This window comes from Globicephala melas, chromosome 9, assembly GCF_963455315.2.
Source record: "Globicephala melas chromosome 9, mGloMel1.2, whole genome shotgun sequence".
In the NCBI taxonomy this organism is placed as follows: Eukaryota; Metazoa; Chordata; class Mammalia; order Artiodactyla; family Delphinidae; genus Globicephala; species Globicephala melas.
The window spans coordinates 3,539,537-3,561,152 of record NC_083322.1 but is presented as its reverse complement, the minus strand read 5'-3'; the positions used below and the strand labels follow the sequence as shown (position 1 = coordinate 3,561,152).

General features: G+C 47.8%; 1 protein-coding gene across 5 annotated transcripts in view; it reads left to right on the top strand.

Moving 5' to 3' along the window:
* Positions 1-21,616, top strand: part of DPP6 (dipeptidyl peptidase like 6) — a 1,029,560-nt gene that overhangs the window by 466,247 nt on the left and 541,697 nt on the right. Inside the window, exon 1 of one of the 5 annotated variants that reach the window (XM_060305070.1) lies at positions 15,823-16,227. The exons of the other annotated variants lie outside the window; for them this stretch is intronic. Coding sequence (XP_060161053.1) covers positions 16,171-16,227 — 57 coding nt within the window. The 5' untranslated portion in view covers positions 15,823-16,170. Of the gene's footprint in view, positions 1-15,822; positions 16,228-21,616 lie in introns of those variants that run through there. 5 annotated transcript variants of the gene reach the window in all.

Below are 21,616 nucleotides of genomic sequence, written 5' to 3'. Positions count from 1 at the left end.
CTGAAGGCTCAGATGGTGTTTAGCCAAATCAATAAAATCAGAAACGGAAAAGAAGTTACAGCCAGCATCGCATATATACAGAAGATCGTAAGAGACTACTATGAACAACTATATGCCAATAAAATAGACAACCTATAAGAAATGGACAAATTCTTAGAAAGGTACAATCTCCCAAGACTGAAACAGAAAGAAAAAGATAATATGAACAGACCAATAACCAGTACTGAAATTGAAACAGTGATTTTAAAACTCCCAACAAACAAAAGTCCAGGACCAGGTGGCTTCACAGGTGAATTCTATCAAACGTTTAGAGACTAGTTAACACTTGTCCTTCTCAAACTATTTCAAGAAATTGCAGAGGAAGGAACACTTCTAAACTCATTCTATGAGGCCAGCATCACCCTGATACCGAAACCAGACAAAGATATCACAGAAAAAGAAAATTACAAGTCAATATCACTGATGAGCACAGATGAAAAAATCCTCAAAAAAATTAGCAAACTGAATTCAACAATACATTAAAAGGATAATACACCATGAACAAGTGGGATGCAAGGATTTTTCAGTATCCACAGATCCATCAGTGTGATATAGCACATCAACAAATTGGAGACTAGAAACCATATGATCATCTCAATAGATGCAGAAAAAGCTTTTGACAAAATTCAACACCCATTTATGATAAAAACTCTCCAGAAAGTGGATATAGAGGGAACCTACCTCAACATAATAAAGGCCACATATGACAAACCTACAGCTAACATCATACTCGATGGTGTAAAGCTGAAAGCTTTTCCTCTAAGATCAGGAACAAGACAAGGATGCCCACTCCTGCCACTTTTATTCAACGTACTATTGGAAGTTCTAGCCACAGCAATCAGACAAGGAAAAGAAATTAAATTAATCCAAATGGTAAAGGAAGAAGTAAAACTGTCACTGTTGGCAGATGACATGATACTATACATAGAAAATCCTAAAGACACCACCAGAAAATTAGCAATAAAGTATTTTAAAATTAAGGTATGTATCTTGTTTATTTTGACATAATGCTATTGCACACTTAATAGACTACAGTAGACTGTAAACGTAACTTTCATATGCACTGGGAAACGAAGAATTTCATGTAACTTGCTTTATTGCAATATTCACTTTGTTGTGGTGGTCTGGAACTAATAAACCCGTAGTATCTCCGAGGTATGCCCGTGTGCCGCGTGTGTGGGGCGGGGAGTGAGTGTGTGTGTTTAAAAACACAGCTATAGGGGCTTCCGTGGTGGCACAGTGGATGAGAGTCCGTCTGCCGATGCAGGGGATGCGGGTTCGTGCCTCGGTCCGGGAGGATCCCACATGCCGCGGAGCGGCTGGGCTCGTGAGCCATGGCCACTGAGCCTGCGCGTCCGGAGCCTGTGCTCCGCAGCGGGAGAGGCCACAACAGTGAAAGGCCCGTGTACCGCAAAAAAAAAACCAAAACAAAACAAAAAAAAACCCACAGCTATAGTAACTTTTTGTGAGGAAATGTTTTTAAAAAGTGAAGAGATGGCAACACAATGAATATTATAATTTTTGAGAAGCATGGTAGGTTCTTATATTTTTCATGAGAAAAAGCATTGATATCACAATACAGAGGTGATCTTAGTTTCACTTTAAGACTGATTATTCTTTCTGTGCGTGTATGAAACATACGCAGAGCATTGATGTGTGCAGAATATAGAAAAAGGCAAAGTCTCTAAAGAGAGAACAGTTTAACTTTTTGCAAGAAAACTCTGGCGTGTTTTTCACTCTGACCAATCAACTGGCGATAAGAAGGATGTGGGGTCTTCGGTAAACTCGTTTATCCTTACATTCTCAAGAACCATTTGTCATCTGTTTTTCCCTGTCATACTGAAATACACCTCAAAGAAAATAGAGCTAATTCCTCCATATTGTTTTTTAAATATATCTGCTCTTGATCAGTGTGCTAAATATTTCATAGTTTGTGTGCCGTAGGTTGGAAGAGAGTAGATTCAATTTTCCAAAACCATGGAACTGACATGAGCCCTTTTACAGAAATGGCAGGAGGAGGCACTGAGATGGGAGACAGTTTTGTCTAGTGATGGGGAAAAGAGGAAGTGATCTCCAGATCCAGGTCTCCAGTCAGCCTCCAGCTTCATCAACAGGCTGGGGCAATTTCATCCTCTCTGCACTTCGAAGAGGCCATGAGTAAAATGGTTGTGATGCTTAACCCCCGGGATGCACGTTCAGGACAGAGACTGAGCCTTGGGGTCCTTGGGACCATACAGGTCATGAGCGCTTCCGACCATTATGGAAGGTAGACCAGACAGTGCAATAGAGTTCCCTTAGGTAGGCAGCAGGGTCATCTGATGGCCTTCATCTGTCAAGTGACTCTGAAAAGCACAATCTCCTCCAGGCGAGGGAATTATTGACAGGACCTGAATTTTAAGGCAAGACTCCCCAATGTCCGGAGTCAGTGGCCAAGTGGCCTTCGAGCTCAGCCCTCACGTGGCACTGTCCCTCTCCCCAGGCCGTCTGGGCCTTCCTGGTGGAGCGTCACTGTGGCCTTGGGGACCGTCCAGCTATGGTGTTAAGGAAGGAGCTCTCCTCTCCTGACGCTCCCTGGCCTCCCCAAGGCCACAGTCTCATTGTTCATTCCTGATGGCTGGGTTCGTTGTCTTAGGTTTGGACAAATCCTACTTAGTGCAAAAACCCTCCCAAGTTAATAGTTTATGTCACTGGTTTAGGTAAACGCCATGTTGTAATGCATCTGGACAAATCTCGTGGCGACCTATTCTCTGCCACTGTCATCTATTTTCCAAGAATTCTGTCCCCAAGAGAAGAGAAAAGAATAAACAGGGAGCTGAGGGGTAAACAGGAGCCGGGAGTAGCAGAGGGACCAGGCGTATCGTCTGCTTCCCAGCGGGTCCATCTGCCTGCCTGACTCAGACCGGTGGCCCAGCCACGCTTCTGGAACCAGACTCCCCGAAGGGCCAGCAGAAGGGGCTCTTGCCACTTGCCACCTTCCTTAATTAAACAGCAGCGCCTGGCAGAGCAGGAGAAGCGAGATCAGCTGGGAGCCGGTGGGGGGGGGGGGCGTCGAGCCCTGCCTTTTGTAAGGAAGGCTGCCCAGAGACGTTCCTGCTCGTTGTGTCCCCGAATGACTGAGGCTATTAAAGGTGACAGGCAGGATCCATCCTGAAGATGTCTGGATGGTTATAGAGGATTGGGCCACCACCATAGCAGAGATTTTCTTCTACAGAAAATGAGTCTGGTAAAAACGGGGCAAAGCCCCTGCCGCCCAGAGGAGCGTGACGGGTCTCCCCTGGATGCCCTGGCCACTGTGCACCCGAGGAGATCTGGTCCTCCTCCTGGCCACACACTGCCCCCCTCCCGGCCCCGCCAGTCTTGAGCTCGTGATCTCTGGAGCCAGGAGTTTCCCTCCGACTTCGGGACTTTGCTTCTCCGAAACTTATCAAGGGGTGTGATTTTCATCCGTTGTCCTCACTGGAGGCAACCCAACAAGTGAGCTGTCCTGTGTGAACCTCCTGCCCAGAGGTGAGGAAGGGGTGTGAACAGCGGGGGCGCACAAGCGGAGGACAAGACCTGGGAAGGCAGGACCGGTGAGCTGGGCTTGGGGTCGGGGTGCCGCCATGCCGACCTGGCAGCGTGACGCAGTGACTCTGCATCACCCCTCCCCCAGATGCACCAGCCACCCGTTTCCGTTGTAGAGACCGAAGCCACGCCCAGAGGTCTCAGAGTGGAGGCACTGGGGTGGCCCGCGCTCTGCTGCGGACTCGCTGAGGGACCTTAGACCGGGACTCTGCCACCTCCCCGTGCACCTGCCGCCTCCAACGACCGTTCTTCTAGAGAGGGGAGACGATTTATGGCTTGCCCACTTTTTAAGGCCGGTTTGAATGATGATGACGTCGTAGATAAAGGCATATCATAAGTTCTCTCCATGGGAGCCATGATTTGTCTAAAGCAATTTCATCTAGATGATGAATCCCTCCACGTTTTGCTCCCTGCAAGTGGCAGGAAAAAAAAGCCTCTGTAACAATGAATGTTTCAACAGTTATTTATCGAGCACCTACTGTTTGAAGCGCCTGTGTTAGTGAATAAAGCAGCTTTCAAATTTTTGCCCTTTTGGAGTTGGCATTCTAATGGATACTTAAATCTGGTTCCACATAGAGTGAAATGACAGGAAAAGTTATACGCAGAACATGAAAATCATGGGCCAATCAGGAAAGACTGATTTTTTAAATTAGTGTAGTGTTCCAAGGCTCTGCCACTCTGAGACCGACAGACCCTTGTCTCTCTCTCTCTTTGTACTTGTAAAATTCAATGAATAAAATGTGTCAGGAGTGCAGACCTATTTGAAGAAGGAAGCTTGTAGAATAGCAGAAAAAGGCATTTCAGGGCAGAAGCTGATGAAAGATGGAGAAAAATACACCACGAGAGAAAGCAGAGCCTGGTGAAAGAGAAGTGATGGAGGGATGGCTTACAATAGAATATCTGGGTGAAAAATAAAACGCTGTCATCAACCGAGGCAGAAGAATATTTCATAGACTTAATAAATCATCCAGACGCTGGCTCCCAACTCCTGGATGTAGGATGAAGCTCTCCGTGTGGAATGTGTTGCAAATGCAGGCTAACGGTCACCAGGCCAATGACAAAGAGTCCTTCCCCTCTGAGTTCCATCTTTGTTTTACTTATTTATTTTTGGCTGCGTTGGGTCTGCGTTGCTGTGCGCGGGCTCTCTCTAGCTGCGGCGAGCGGGGGCCACTCCTCATTGCCGTGCGCGGGCTTCTCACCGCGGTGGCTACGCTTGCCGCACAGCACGGGCTGTAGAGCGCAGGCTCTGCAGTTGAGGCGCACGGGCTCAGCGGCTCCGCAGCATGTGGGATCTTCCAGGACCAGGGATCGAACCCGTGTCCCCTTCATTGGCAGGCAGACTCCCAACCACTGTGCCACCAGGGAAGCCCAATGAGTTCCATCTTTGGACCAGTGGCTTGCAGGGCACTGACGGTACCTAATTCACAGTGACAGGCACTGCGCCCCCTTGAGCTGGTTCAGTCCTCTCATTGCCTCAAGGGCCACCGACATTTAGGGACCACCTACTGTATGCTAAGTACTAGGTGTGGTGGCACAAGGATAGCAGTAAGCAGGGCTGCCTGCTGCCTCTACAGGGCCCAGGCTGGGGTGAACAGAACTGGAAGGTGGCAGTGACCTGCCCAGACTCACACAGCCTGTGCAGGTGGCAGGCCCTGCGTGGACGCCAGGGAGCACCATGTTCTCACGTGACTCCAGAGAGCATCAATGACATTGAGTTTGTAGGTATTTACTTTTGCCCAGCAACCCCGGTCCGGAGTCTATAGAGCACAGTGTGAATTGGGACCCTACCTTTGTGCAGTGTGCAGGGTACTTAGTCCATTCGGGCTGCTATAACAAAAATACCATGGACTGGGTAGCAAATAAACAACAGAAATGTTTTCCTCACAGTTCTGGAAGCTGGAAGTCCAAGATCAGGGCTGTGGCATAGTCCGTGTCTGGTGGGGGCCAGCTTCCCGGTTCATAGGTGGCAGTTTCTGAGTGTGTTCTCAGGTGGTGGAAGGGGCCCCCAAGGTCTCTTATAAAAGGGCACTAATCCCACTCTACCCTCATGACCTAGTCACCTCCCAAAAGTACCACCTCCAGATGCTAGCACATTGGACTTAGGTTTGAACACATGAATTTTGGGGGACACAACGTCCATCCCCTGGCAGGCACTAGGTCTAAGTGTCCTGAATCCTGAGCTGCTTTTGTTCCTTGAGCCATACTGACCAGATTAATTAAAATAAGGAACCAAGGAATCCTCGGGTTGAAATACAATGGTTGGAGAAAATATAACCCTTGGTAGAATGACCAGGTGGGGAGGAAAAATAAGTGAGGTGTGATCATTACAATTTATCCCCATCATTACAGAATTGCTTATTCGTAAGTTCCATGCGGTACAAACAAAAGGTGAAAATAAGTGACAGATGTTTCTAACGTTGGCAGTACCTTGCTTTGGGCCTTCCAGAGAATTATTTGTGTTGCTGCAGCTAAATGTGTCCAAAGAAAATGGATCAACTCTATTTTTTTTTAATTAATTTATTTATTTATCTGTTTGTGCCAGGTGTTAGTTGTGGCATGCATGTGGGATCTAGTTCCCTGACCAGGGATCGAACCCGGGCCCCCTGCATTGGGAACGCGTAGCCCTATCCACTGCACCACCAGGGAAGTCCCATGGATCAACTCTTAATTGGCCAACGTGTTCTTTCAAGTCGACCCTGATGTGCAATTTTAACTTCCTTTCTATCCATCCGCACCGTTTCAAGTCGACCCTGACGTGCAATTTTAACTTCCTTTCTACCCATCCGCACCGTTTGACTCCGGGCACTTCCTTTTTCTTGCTTGGACAGCTCCAAAAACTTCCTAAACTGCTGTCTCTGTCCTAGTGCATTTTCCACATGCTGAAAAGAGACATTTCTAAATGGCAAATGTGCTCATGACATTTTATCGCCTACATTTTTTTCCAGTTGTCTGCAGGGTGGAGCTTGTCCCTTTGATGAAGAGGGTCATCATAATCCAGCCTTGCCCAGTCCATGCTGCCTCACCCACACTGCACCCCAGCACCCTAGATGCCCTACAGCCCCTCAAAGGACCTTCTCGTGCATTGCCACCCTTTATTTGCACATGGGTCCCGCTGCTCTGTCGCTTCTCCACTAGTCCACCTGGCCCCCTGTCATTCCAGTGGGACATCCTACCAAAACCTTTGAGGACCACAGGTCCATTGCTCCACCTCTGTACGCACTTGCCTTCACATTCATCTCGTGATACAGTTTGTTTGTCTGCCTTCCCACTAGACTGAGTGTCCTTCAAAGCCGGGGTTGTGCTTTTTCTGTATCTGTGTTTCCCCAGTGTCCCAGTAAGCCCTGGTATATAGTAGATGCTCAATAAATGTCTGGGAATTAAATGAGAGAGACAAAAAAAAGTGACCAATCAGGGTTATCCAATAATAATCTCTTGTTTTGAATGGAATCAAAACTCTCAGCAAGTTGAAAACTAATGTTGGGCTTTGGGAACCTGAACTAGTTTGCAGTCACTCCTTCCCTAGAAAACCTGTGTGAATTCCATCTGACCCCCAGGACAAGAGGGTCATTGGGGTAGGACTAGACTTGGGCATCCTTAGGCGTCAGTCTGTACGGGGACCTTTCACTTGCTCATCACTACCACCAAATGATACATTGGAACCAACTTGGGCTTGAAAAGAAGGCTTCCGAGTTTGCATGAATTCAAGTTCCTGAAAAGGAGAATCAGATTGGCCTGACTCTTCACATGTGTTATATGGCTATAGATTGGCTGTCCTTGGGTCAGGCCACAGACCCTGGTCCTATCACCCACGACATGGTATTCTTGTCTCGTCCTACACGACGTGGTATTCTTGTCTCGTCCTAAGAGGGATACTCGGAGGGGGATTTCCATCCAGAATGAACCTAATGATGGACATATAGGTATTTTCTATTAGAACATAATAAACCCTCAAGAGAAGGAAAACATATTCCTTCCTTAATGCTCCAGTATCAGTGAGTGATACTTGACTCCATTCCTTTTTAGAGGTATAGCAAAAACCTGTACCCATCAGAAGACCATGCTTCATCTGAAGGAAGAGGTGGGTTTCTGAAAGCTGCTGCAAAGAGTCAGGGAAGAAGGTAGCCGGAATCTAGAAATGATTTTCCCGAGTTTCTTCAAGTTAGTGCTTCTGGTGGGGTAGGTCTGTTAGCTTGATCCACTGACAGGATCTCAATACTTGGTTAATGTAGAGATATGGGGTGTCTTAACGTCTGTCAACTGTATCTGTTATCAATAAGTTTATGAACGATAGCAGCCACAAAGGATAAAAACATAATTGTGATTCTGAAGTCTCGATGAGGAAAATCCTTTCAAATTGGAGCCTTTCTGGTCCCTGTGAATTTTACCACATGCACTGTACTCTTTGCTGCCTGTCATGCTACTGGGGATGGGCTTTGAGAAATCGTCAATCATGTAGGTTTCAATCTTGCATCCTGTATGAGATGTGGCTCAAACTCAGCTAATTTCCTGGTGTAATATGTTCATCACAAGGGCGATCTTCCTATTCAGTATTCATCTGAGCATCTTTGTAAGAGACATAATTCATTGATTCGGGCGTGCTTTTTCTCCATCGCATGCAGACCCTTTTGGGATAGTGGCATGTTTTGTAAACGGACGTGTTGAAAAGGGGAAATTACTTGTGTTGGAGCCTGAGGCTGCTTGAGGATCTGGCTCTGGTGTCAGTTTCTGAAGGCTTCCTGGAGAAGCTACGGGGTCAGAGCATTCTCAGAAAGGGAGAGAAAGACTTGGAATAAAAGGGAATCATGGGCCCATGGACAGGCACAGATCTCCTATAGATCTTAGAACAGTGGCTTTCTAATATTTCACAGGTGACCCCATTTCACAAGTTTCACAAAATAATACCCTGACTAAGAGCCACATCCGCTTATATTTTCTCTTTTATTCTACTTCCTCTCCTTCATTGCTGGTTGACACAATAAGTGACAGAATAAATTTCACAATATAAATCTTGTTTTTCATTTTCTCAGGAGGGCAGTCGTCTTCATGAAGTTGTTTCTGTGTTGCCCAACAAGTAGTTATCTTTTCTGTTTCCTGGGGGCTGGCGGAGAGTCTGCCTCCCAGTCGATACTCGATGGCAGATAATCTTATTCTTATTCGATAGGCTGGGCTCTCATTCTTAAGGACTTCTGCTTAGTTCTAATCTTCAGCAAAAGAGACTCTTAAAAAAGACGTAATAAGGCACATAGAACCTTTTAAGCTTGTCTGATGAATCGAGGAAATATATCTTCCTCGTGTATTTCATCGTTGATTTCTAAAATGTAAGACATTGTTTTCTGTTAGGTGGTCATTGTTCTTCCCTTTTCATTCTTTCTTCTTGAAAGGTGGTCATCTGTAGTGAGGGACTCGGTGGATCCTGTGTTTTAAGCCGGGGAGCCCTTCGTTTCAATGACATGTGGCTCTCGTCGGGGGGTGCGGGGAGGACAAGTGCCCTGGCTGGATGCTGAAACAGGGGTAGGGCAGAATGGAGCCCCAAGTTCTCGGGAAGCCTCTTCTTCCAACCTCGTCACTTTTACAGCCATTCCACCTGACATTTCCTCCTGTGCCTGCGGTTCCATCCTCCCAGGGTGGTCTACATCCACGTTTCCGTCTCTTAGTGATCTGTGAACCGTGGCCGTACTACCCATGAGGCTCAAACAGGAACTCTGGGTTGTGATTGTCTGAATGTCTTTGCTGATGACGAGTTGCCTAAAATGAATGATCTGGTTCTGACCTCTCCTGGTGCTCATGTGAAGAAACACTCTTGTCCTCTGAAGTTCAGTGCAGGTGACACTCAAGTTTTCCCAAAGTTCTCTCCCTAACACACCCACTTTTCTGTTGTTTCCTGTGTGCTAAGCACTGAGGATACAAAGAAGAAGACATGTCCTTAAGGTGACCTCAGTCCAGCAATGAGAAGAGCTGCTGATTTAGCCCCTCCTCTGTGTCCACTGGTTTACAGAGTTGACCTAATTTAGTTCTGACCAAACTCTATAAGCCGCCCACTGTTGTGTGCATTAAACAGCTGAAACCTGGACTCAGTGGCTTGTACCCAGACAGCAAGTGAGCAGACCTGGGGTTTGCAAATAAGAAATGATTCTGACGTTGAAGCTCATTCCTTTAACTGATATGCAGCTCTTCCTTTTACCTTGGCCTTGCCCTGGAGAAACCCACAATGGGGCTAGGAAGCCAGGAAGGGAAGTGGACGGTGGAGCTGTGATGGAACAAGACTTCACACAAGTGTGGGACATAAAAAGTGTGATGGGAGGGCTTCCCTGGTGGAGCAGTGGTTGAGAGTCCGCCTGCCGATGCAGGGGACACGGGTTCACGCCCCGGTCCGGGAGGATCCCACGTGCCGCGGAGCGGCTGGGCCCGTGAGCCATGGCCGCTGAGCCTGCGCGTCCGGAGCCTGTGCTCCGCAACGGGAGAGGCCACAACAGTGAGAGGCCCTCGTACCGCAAAAAAAATAAATAAATAAAGATTGCAGCTAGCATCCCAGGAAGATAGATGGGAAAAAGGGGGAGGAGAAGAATAGTAAATTAAGAATATTCACCCTGTGAGGTGCTTTACCAGTCGCTTCCGCTCATAGCCTGTCGTAGTTGAGTTTATGTGTCAGTGTGGCTAGGCCATGGTACCCGGCTTTTGGTCAAACCAGATGTTGCTGTGGAGGATTGGGGTTTTTTAATGTGATTAACATTTAAATCAGTAGACTCCTGAGTGAAACAGAGTACCCTCCACAATATGGGTGGGCTTTGTCCAATCAGTTGAAGGCTTTAAGAGAAAAAAGACCAGCCTCCTTGGAGGAAGAGGGAATTCTGCCTCCAGACGGCCTTTTTCCTGGGTTTCCAGCCTTCTAGCCTACGTGGCCCTGCCCTGCAGCTGTCAGATTTGCCAGCCCCTGCAGTCAAATGAGCTAATTCCTTAAATTCCTTAAAATACTCGATCTCTCTCTCGCTCCACACACACACACACACACGCACGCATGCACGCACGCACGCACACATCCTATTGGTTCTGTTTCTCTAGAGAAACTCAGTCTTCAGGAAACTTATCCACTTTTCCTCCCCCTTGGTTATTTTCAGTATGTATCTATATAAGCTGTTTTTCTAAGTTTGCTTCTTCAGATCCTGGCTGAACTCTCCAGGGAATCTTACCTTTCTGCCCATATTCGCTTTTATTTTCAGGGAACTCTAAGTTAGAAGTGGCTTCTCTTGCAGATGGTTAATGCTAAAAAAAAATTTTAAATCTTCAGGGATCCTACTCTAAGGACATTTTCATCCCTGCCTCACAGCAGCGAGGCAGCCAGCGTGTCTGTCTCTTGGCAGTTTTGCTATCTGCACATAGTAGGTGCTTCATAAAGACCTGCTGATGGAGCGAGTCGTGAAGCAAAGCTGTTTTAGCTGATTGGTTACTCTGGGCAGGGTGAACGGAAATCAGAGGAGTGAGAAATGGCCTGGAGCTGCAGCGGGACCCAGGCTTGCACATCCACAAGCAAACCTAACTAGCCGAGCCTGTGCCAGCCGCCCATCTTGGACACACCTGGGCGGGAGAGAAGGCTGAAGGCTGAATCACGCTCCCGCGAACAAGCCTCCGTCCAGGTGCACCTGCTGAGGACTGCTGTGCTCTGGGTCCACGCAGGGAGGCTGACTGCGGGCTCTGAGATGTTTCTCCAAGCACCGGGCAGTGGGGCCAGTGGGAATGGGAGGTGGATACACGGCAGGGTGAGCAGTTGGTGGCAGCCTCCTTGGCAGGCAGGCTGCCACGCTCTGCCAGGCTCAGCTGCCTGTGTCCAGCAAGTGCAGTGAAGAGCTGGCGGGGCTGAGAAGCAGGCGTCAGGGTAGCCCCTGCTCGGTGCTCCGGGAAGGTGCCCAGCTGCAGAATGAAGACGCCCCACTTGCGCGGCTTCTCTCTGCCCCCTTGGTACAGGGAACACTCACCTGGGAAGGGCTAGGTCCATACTGCTCTCCAGATCCTCCCTAGAGCCACACGAGGGGCTCGCCCAGAGTGAGGCCTTCGTGAGACCACCTTAGCTGCCTGCCGCTTTGAAGATGCTGCGATGTTTGGGAGCCTTACTCTTGTTTTGAGTAACTCTGCCATTTACTACTGACCGTGTGACTCTGGAAGAGCTGCTTAATTGCTTCAAGCCTCAGCTTCCTCATCAGTGAAATGGGGTAACAATAGGTGTTAGGGGATGAATTGTGTCCCCCCCCCACCTTTATAACTTGAAGTCCTAACCCCCAGGACCTCAGAACGTGACTGTATTTGGAGACAGGATCTTTTAAAAGGTGATTAAGGTAAAATGAGACCACTGGGTGGCCCCTAATCCCATAGGGCTGGTGTCCTTGTGAAGAGAAGAGAACATCAGGACAGACACACACACAGAGGGACCGCCATCTGCAGACCAGAGAGAGAGGCCAACACTTTGACCTTGGCCTCCTAGTGGTACTTTGTTGTGGCGGCCCTAGGGAGCTAATGCCACGGGTAGCTAAGAGATTTTTAAGGAGCAATTAAGATTATAGGTGTCAAATGCTCAGCGTCCTTCCTGGCACGGACGAGCTCAGTATTTTCAATATTCTACTCTGCACGCGTTTCAGGGCAGTGTGGTATGGTGGCCCCTGGCCTGCACGCCCAGGTTTAGGTTGGGCACTTACTTGTTGGGTAACCATGGGTTTCATAAATTCTCTAAATGTCAATTTTCTTTTGTAAACTGGGGGAATCGCAGGGCCTGCCTCACAGAGATGCTGGGCTTGGGTGCATAGCCCAGGGCAGTACCAGGCAGCCACTGTTACTGTCATTATTATGAAGTAGCTAAGCGTTGACTTTCTCCCTTTGCTAAGGAGGGATGCTATCAACTGAACGTTCACTGAGGCTTGGAGAGAAGGTTGCAGGACACACTTCAGCTGAAAGGATAAACTTGGGCGGGGTGTTTTCCTTCTAGAGGGATACTGATTAATTTTAGAACATGGACAAAAGGCAGCCTTTCTCTCTCTTAAGGATCTACCCTCTTAACAGATTGTTTTTTAGATTTATTTGTGTCGTTGTTGTTGTTTTAGTGGGAGTATAGTTGATTTACAATGTGTTAGTTTCAAGTGTACAGCAGTGATTCAATTATACATACATATTTTTTTTTTCAGATTCTTTTCCCTTGTAGGTTATTACAAAAGATTGAGTATAGATCCCTGTGTTATACAGGGATCTATAATCCCTCCTGTGTTATACAGTAGGTCCTTGTCGTTTATCTATTTTATATATAGTAGTGTGTATCTGTTAATCCCAATAGATTTATTTTTTATTGAGGTAACACGGGTGTATAACACGATATGTTTCATGTGTACAACGTATTTCGACTTCTGTGTCCCCTGCAGTGTGCTCACCACCAGAAATTTAGCTCCCATCCATTTTGCCCCTCCCCCTTCCCCTCTGGTAACCACTACTCTGTTCTCGGCATCTATGTTTTTGTTTTTGTTTTGTTGATTTATTTTTGATTGTTTGCTCTCCTCTGCACTTGACTGAAATGATACGGTATTTGTTTTTCTGTGACTTATTTCAGGTAACAGGTTTTTAAGTGTACAATGCAGCATTGTTCACTAGAGTTGTGATGTTTACAGCAGCTCTAGAACTTTGTCATCTGGCAGAATGGAAAGTTTATCCACGTTGAATAGCCCCTCCCTGCTTCCCTCGCCCCCCAGCCCCTGGCAGAACCATTCTACTCTCTGCTTCTATAAGTCTGATGATTTTAGATTCCTCTGTATAAGTGGTATCTTGCAGTATTTGTCCTGCTGTTACTGGTACACGTCACTCAGCAGAAGGTCCTTCAAGTTCATCTGTGTTGTCTGTGGCTTATTAGGAAGTCCTGCCCTTTCTCTTTGAAAAGCAGTCAAGGTCAAGTAGGCAGAAAAGTTGGCCTCTGGACACCTGGTGCCAGAAAAGCCCATGGAAAGGTTCCGAGTGGTACCACCTGTCCTGTCCATCCACCAGCCATTTGCGAGCTGCACCACCCAGTGGCTCTTGAAGGGAGAGTAGCTGAAGGAGGGGTGGGGGTGGGTGGGGGAGGGGCTGGTAGGGCAAGTGCCCAGGTGATCTGATGCCAGCAGGAGACTTCGTTGAAGTATCAGGTATAATATTACAAATGTGCGTGAACTTTGCATCACATCCATATTCACTTTAGATGTAAAATAACTTTTAAGGTCGTTATTGAGAAATAAAATAGAAGTGCCCGAAGGGTTTCATGTCAGTCCCCACCAGACACAGCTGAGCACCCTGGGGTACCACCGAGTGGGTTAGACCCAGGGCTCTGGAAACCGTGAAGAGGAGGCAGGTCCTGGCTCCTTTTGCTTCTCCCTGCCCCCCGTTGGTGTCCCTGTCCTTGGATATCGGTCCCGGGTGGCGTTCATGGCCCCCACAAGTTAGCGGTGGATGCTTTTGGAGATGTTAACAGGTGGTGGTTTAAGATTTGACCCACCCCAGGGGTTTTGATTTAAGAGGCAACTCTGGAGGACAGACCAGTTCTGAGATGCTCAGCGATGAACCATTTTGCCACAAGGGCTGCTGGTCTCACCCGTCACCGAGGTCCCCCCCCGGGGCTGCTGTGGTCCAGGTGTGCGAGGGGAGGTCCAGGTCACTGGTCACTGTCCAGGTCCCCTTTCTGAGTCTTTGCTGCTGGGGCCTCGATGTCAGGTTCGCTTGGGGACCTCACACCGCAGTGACCCCAGCTTTCCCTCCTTAGAAACCCGTAACTGGGCAACGACTCCCCTGAGGGCTTGTGTGGCCTGGCACACTCCCTCCAGCCCACACTGGTGATAACCTATGTTCCAGACACCCTGGGATCAAGCCACAAACACAGGGATCCACACCACTGCTGTTCCCATCCCGGAAACTCCCCGTCCCACAGGGACGTCTAAGTCAAAGGCAAACACAACAAAAGCAAAGCCTGACTGTGGGACAAGGCTCTTACACGGGGTTTTCCTTTTCGTACGCTCGGCCAAACCAGGCAAGCTCCAGCTGCCCATCCTGACCTTCCGGTATCTGTGCCCAGGCGTCGTGGAAGGGGCAGGCAACTCTGCGCTATCTGGACTCAGCTGCCAACTCGAGGGAAGGACACAGTGCCATGGATCTTGCCGGCGTGTGTCTGTTCTTGTCCAACGACTGGGGCCAGGGGGCCAGGGAAGGGGCAGGACAAAGGGAAGTCTTCTATGAAACACCTTTCAACTGGATACAGACCTACCTCGCCTTCTCTCTACAGGGAACTGCACTGGCTTCGCAGGGGCGAAGGCAAGACAGACCAGCGGCTCGGGCAGGACTTCCTTGCTGAGAGCGCTTGTCAGGGCTGGGTGGGGTGAGGGCTACGCTCCCCCGGGCCTCCCAGAGGCCCTTTGGTGGAGGCAGAGGCTTAAGGCAGGGAGGGGAGAGACAAGTACTAACAGAGGCCACGTCACACACAGGGCCAGCAGAAGACCCCCGGGCACGAGCTGGCTGCAGTTTCTGGAAGGCCCAGGTATCCCCACCTGCAAGCTATTAGCTCATCAAGCCCAGAGTCCCCCAGCGCGTTTGTCCTCCACCAGCGGCTCGGGCCGCCCAGGGTCAGCGCCAAGCTCAAGGACATCAGGCCGGGAGAGCAGGATGGCCGCCTCTGCCCCGGCTTTCTCCTTGAGCTCAGGACTCGGCGGGGAGCCCTTGCGTTCCTGTAAGGTCACCCCATGGGCTTCTTTCTTTCTTTGCTTCTTTTAAGCAACAGACACCCTTGAGGTCCTGGTTGATTTTCACAGAGAAACAGAGGATTCTTTGAGTTAAAAGATGGAACATAATAAGTTTTCTGAATTTTAAGGAAAATAAAGGCCAAGATTTCCATAGCTAGCGATCCGGGAGAAAAAAACACACACACACACACCGGGCAAACAGAAACGAAGCCATTCTCTGGTGCCCACAGGCCACCTTCCTCCCCCAAGGCCCTGCGCGTGGCAGAGGGAAAAACAAGGCACCTCGCGTGTGGCCCCTTCGTGGCCCCGCCCCGGTGGGACCTGCCGGCAGCGCTGGCAGCTCCGGCCACCTGGGCAGGTTGGCGACAAGCTCCCGGACCTGTGGCCGCGCCGCGCCGGGGTCCCCTCCCCGCGCCGGGGCCCCCTGCCCAGCCCCCTCCCCTCCCCGCGGCCACGGCCCGAGCATGCGCCGTGCGCCACGGGAGGCGGGTGGGAGCGGCGCGCATCACTCGGGTCCCCTTCCTGCACCGCGCCGCCACTTGCCGGTTGCTAAGCAGTTGTCGTTGTTTCTGTGGCGATTGCAGAGGCTGTTGCTAACAGGAGAAGCCCCGCTAAGCCGCAGCATCTCCCCTTTCGGAGCCGCTCTCCGCTCTTTGCATTTAAAAAGAAAACTAGGCTGCTCAGCTCACTGGTCCTCCCCCACCCTGCCCCAGTAGCCGTGTGATTGGGGAAGCATGGACTAAATCCCGGTCCTCCCGCCCAGTGGACTCCGGTGGCCCCAAACTCCCGGGCAGATCGCATCTGCCCCTGTGCCTGTGTGCACCCTGAACAGGAAATCATGACTACAGCCAAGGAGCCAAATGCTTCGGGGAAATCCATGCAACAGCAGGAGCAGGTAATGCTGCTTTCCGGAGTGTGCCCGCGTCTCGGTGTGCGTGTGCGTGTGAGGGAGTCGGGGGGGATTGTGCCTCTTGAATGATTTTGTATTTGCACCACTGTAGCCCCCTGAGCCACGGAGCTGGCCCCTGAGATAAAGTGCCGAGCGTGTGCGCTGGGGGCTGCCTCTCTCCTCTCCCCCGCTTCTGTTTTTGAGCGATCCCTGGTCCATCAATAATGCATGCGCCCAGGGGACATCTGGAGAGGTAAACTTGATGTGTAGGGACCTGAGGACAAAGGCCACTCTCAGAGTTGCCAAATTTAGCATGTCAGTTGTGAAGGTTGCCAACTATAATACTTTGTAATCTGGGGGTGGGGAGGGGGTGATGGAGGAAGTGGCTAGTGCCAACCCCCCTCCCCCCAGATAATTCAGCTTATTCTGACTCTCCAGCAGGACTTTGCTTTGGTTCTAACACAAGTCAAAAGAAGACATATGAGCTCTGTTTAAAGGACTCTTTCTGGATACCTGTGTCTCTTTTTCCTGCTTTTTCCCCAGTATCTCTGAAGGTACTAACAAATCTCTGCTGTTCATCCTGACATTTAGAGAATTCAGACTCTCCCAGCCAGAAAAGCCAGCGGAGGCACAGTTAGGATCAAGAGGGGCCTCAGCTGAGAAGTAGCGGGTCTTAAAGGGCTGACACAGGTGTTCAGGACTGCATTGGTGTCCCCATCTAGCAGCGGACCACCACGGCTCACCCTGCCCTGAAGAGGCCCAGCATCTGCAGAGGCTCAGGAAGTAAAGGGGAACCAGCAATCTGTTATATTGTAATTCCCTTCTCAAAAGATCTTGAAGGTTCTTATCTTTTAATCACTGCTTAGTTCTCCTCTGGCAGATCGTTAAAACAGATCCTGGGAGACACCAGTAGATTATCAAAGCAGCTCGCTCAGGCTTGGTAAACCAACAGCGGAGCTGATTTTCCCTGTTTATTTTAGGGGTGTTAGCTTTCACTTGCTAGGATTGGGGCGAAGAAAGGGGATCCGTCTAAAGCTCAAGAAGGCAAAGAGCCTCTTTGGGGACACTGCGACCAGCCCGTCATCAACTCTTCAGAGACCTTGTGAAGACAACTTCGGATCTGTATTTACTGCAAGCTGAGTACTTGTGGTCATTTCCTCAAATCCCATTTTTCCATTAAAAATGAGACCATCTTATTAGTTGCATCATCATCCTCATCATCTAAAGAACTTAAGTACAGTTTGCTTTCTTCCGGGAAGGAGATTTTGTAAATATGGAAATCTAGGAATTCTTGTATACAGTGGGCGAGCTTGTATGAGGGTTAATGCTCGGTGTAGCATGAACGCAGAGGTTCGCAAGAGGCAAGCCAGGCCCTTCTCTTCCAGGATATTTGTTCAATAAAGAAATAGGTCCACCCTGAATTAACATCTGTGACTGACTGGGCTTCCTTTTATTACAGATCTCCTCCTCACTAGCTATAAAATAAACATGCCCTGGGCTTACAGGCTCCAGCAAATGCTTAGGTAGCATCTCGGACCATGGGACAATAATTATGGAGAGACGACTTTGCTGTTCATAGGTCTAAACCCAAGTGCGGGCACTCAGAAGCCCAGGCTATGTTATGTAGAAGAAGGTCCATGGCTTCTGTTCAGTTTTGCTCTCATCTTGCCTGATACCCTCACATGCCAGCATACGGGAAATAGCTAACTAGGGTGTGGGTTTTGGAGGAGGTGTAAGCTCTTGTTTGATTTTATACTTTTTGATCATGGTTAATCCCTTATACTTGAACGTGCTGGAATCATGGAAGACTTCAGCTGGCATAACCTGAGAACCAGAGGTGGCTGTGGATTCGGGTAGCAGGTAGGGCGTCCAGAAGAAGCAGTCCCCTCCCAGGCACTTGGGAGGGCCCTTTCCTCTCTTCTCAGAGTGACATCATCTTGACCCTGAGGAATGCACAGAGCAGCCCACAGTCCAATAAAGAGAAGGTCGACAGCAGGGCTAGAGGAGGAGAAGCAAACTGGGCTGGAGGGCAGAGGTCTCACATCGAACATAAATATACCTTTAGGGGACATTGGCTAAAATTGTAACTGCTCTGAACACAAAGAGGGAAATGGAATATTTAGTTCATGAAGACTATCTTCTTCCATTGTCAGTTTTCAAAAGATATTTAAACTATTTATGTGCTCAGGCTACAAAGCTCTTAATGAATCTTTTAATTCTTCGTATCAGTTTTTTCCTTGTTATTAACGCAGGGGATGGCCCCTTATCCAGGCTGGGAGGAATCTGCTCCACGTTTTTGTAGGAGAAAGAGATAGATGCTGGTTTGTGGCTTGGTTTGGTTGTTAGGTTGGGGATCATTTGCTTGTACTAACCGGCTTCGTGGCTGCCTTCAAATCACCAAGCCTCATGTCTTGGTTGAAACCCTTAGCATTACCGAGGACTTGGATTTACTGTAGCATGATACGTATTTCCAACTGTCAAAAATTTTGGTGGTGTTGCAGTAGACGACCACTTAGTTCTTAGCAGGCTAACACAGGCACGGTGCAGTTTCTCATCTGCCTTGGTAGTTGGGAACCAAGGCACGTGGGTGGCAGCTGGAAATAACTTTTGTATGCCGAGGATTACTGCAGATTAATGAAAAAAGTCTAAGAAATGACATAAAACCAATTGACTTTACCTATTAATTAGAGATTGCCAAGTTTTTCCAACTTGTTTTCTAAAAATGTACTGAGAATAGATGAATATGTGGAAAGAGTTGTTTTTCTTAAGGGTACTGTATGAACATGTTGGAATAAAGTGGAGAATAGACTTCTAGAAGACTGTTTCTCCTTCTCTTTGGAGATGCTAAAAATTATTTTTAAATGAAATATGAAAGCCCAGAGAGGTTTGGAAACAATATATTTTTTAAGCTGAAGGAATTAAATCCGTCCTTTGGCTCTGAAGCCAATCAGATGTTACAGAGGCTTGTCGGTGAGAACAGAATCCGCCCTGGCCGGCACCCCGCTGCACCATGTGCCCAGAGGTCAGCCTCGGAGGTGAAGTAGAAAAAGCTGAGGCCAATTCGGTTTAAATTTAGTGTGTTCTTGCAAACAGACTAGATCCTTCCTTAGAGAACCAAATTGAGGGATTTTTTCCCCTTAAAAATAAGTAAAAACACATGTATTTTAAACTATACTGTACTCATTTCAAATGACTTAAAATTGAAAAGTGGTCATCAGCGATGCTGTTAAGAGGCAGAGGAGAAAGAAGGCTTCATTCTCCATGTTTCCAGTCAGCCATGGCACATTGTTTCTCAAATATTGAGCAGGGATGAGTGGCAGATTCTGTATCTGTGTGTATGTGGATATGTACATACACACACACACACATACACACACACATACACACACAGAGGCAGGCCTCATGCATCACAGAGTTGGAAAAGTGCATCACGTGATCTGTTCTACCCTCTTTCGCTCAGGAGTCTCACAAATAAATGAGAATATGCCTTTTCTTTAAAGGTCTTCAAGAAAGTCTCTTTTCATATAGAAATATTCTGTGTTCTGTGGGCTAACTTGTATCTTTTGCTGTATGTTAAGTTTAGTCACCTCTGTAACTTCCCTCAATCTGAAAACCAGTGGGTCTGATAGTCCTACTAGATGTAACGATTATCTTTTGTTGCTTCTCAGTTTTCTCTGATCTGCACAAGTCCTAATATACAGCCCCAATGTGTCTCTTCTCCTATTAAATGATGGGCCTCAGGACCTAGTGTTGACTGATATGTTAAATTATTTATCTGATAGTTATTAATCTGATAATTAACTTCATAATGATAATGCCATTACAGAAGAGTTTTCTGACATGAAGAGAATTTTACAAACAGCTCTAAAGTGAACATGAAAATGCATGGAGCTGAGGCTTCTGAAAGAGGGTAGGCCTTCCCAAGGGTACATAGGTGATGACTTCTGACATTCCTTGTCCAGTACTCTTTGCACGAGATCCTGTTGCTTCTTTCAGTAGTAAAATTAGATACGGAAACAGAGGATCTGGCTTGGACAGTCATGAGAGTTAAATTTTTTATGTAACTATGGTAAGGGAATCTTACCAAAAGAAGGAAAAGGGGAAGAGGGGAAGAGGAGGAGGAAAGGGGGAAGGGGAGGGTGAGGAAGAGGAAGAAGAAGAAGAACCAGAGAAACAAGATTCAGTATGAGGAAGTGCAAACATGACGTATAGAGAGGTGGTCCTTTTATGACTAAAAAAGTGGCAGTGGCTGCAGTCATTGTACTAGTGTAAATCAAATTCTGTTCTGCCCATGAACTGACTTATCTAAGACTCTCTGGATGAAAAGGGAACTTGAAGGAACTGGACAAAGAATAGGGATGCCAGGTTCTTAAGATTGTCTCAAAATACCTCTAGGACTTGTGAACTTCCAGAGCAGGGAGAAAGAGAGAAGCACTTTGGCTGCAAAATGGGTTGATGTGTGAAGGATTTGGGGGGAGAACTCAGAAGCCCTGGGTATCCTAGCAAGAGCAGGTTCAGAACGAAAGCTTAGTGCCTGGGTTTGCCAGGGTGGCTCCTGGAGCTGAGGGACCAGGGCAAAAGCAGTGTGACATCTCTGAGGAGAGGAAAGGCGGGCTGGTGTGGTGCTTTTCTCAGAGGAGGGATGTTTAGTCTCATCACCAGAGAGAAGAATATAGCAATGAGGCAGACACTAGCCTGAAGCCATAATCTGTGTGCTCTGGTGTCTACAGGTAGTTCCCAGTATTCTAGGATGCAAGTTACATGCTATATTAAAAGAAGCTCAAAAAGATATTGCTGCAATTTATGTCAAAGAGTGTTCTTGCCTATGTTTCTCTCTGAGCTTTATAATATCTGGTCTTACATTTAGGTCTTTAATCCACTTTGAGTTTATTTTTGTAAATAGTGTTAGAGAATGTTCTAATTTCATTCTTTTACATGTAGCTGTCCAGTTTTTCCAGCACCACTTATTGAAGAGACTGTCTTTTCTCCAGTGTATAATCTGGCCTCCTTTGTGGTAGATTAGTCGACCACAGGTGCATAGGTTAATTTCTGGGCTTTCTATCCTGTTCCATTGATCTATATTTCTGTTTTCGTGCCAGTACCATACTGTTTGGATTACTGTAGGTTTGTAGTGTAGTCTTGAAGTCAGGGAGCCTGATTCCACCAGCTCCATTTTTCTTTCTCAAGATTGCTTTGGCTACTCGGGGTCTTTTGTGTTTGCATACAAATATAAGTTTTTTTTGTTCTAGTTCTGTGAAAAATGCCATTGGTAACTTGATAGGGATTGCACTGAATCTGTAGATTGCCATGGGTTGTATAGTTATCTTAACAATATTGATTCTTCCAATCCGAGAACGTGATACATCTCTCCATCTGTTTGTGTCATCTTCGATTT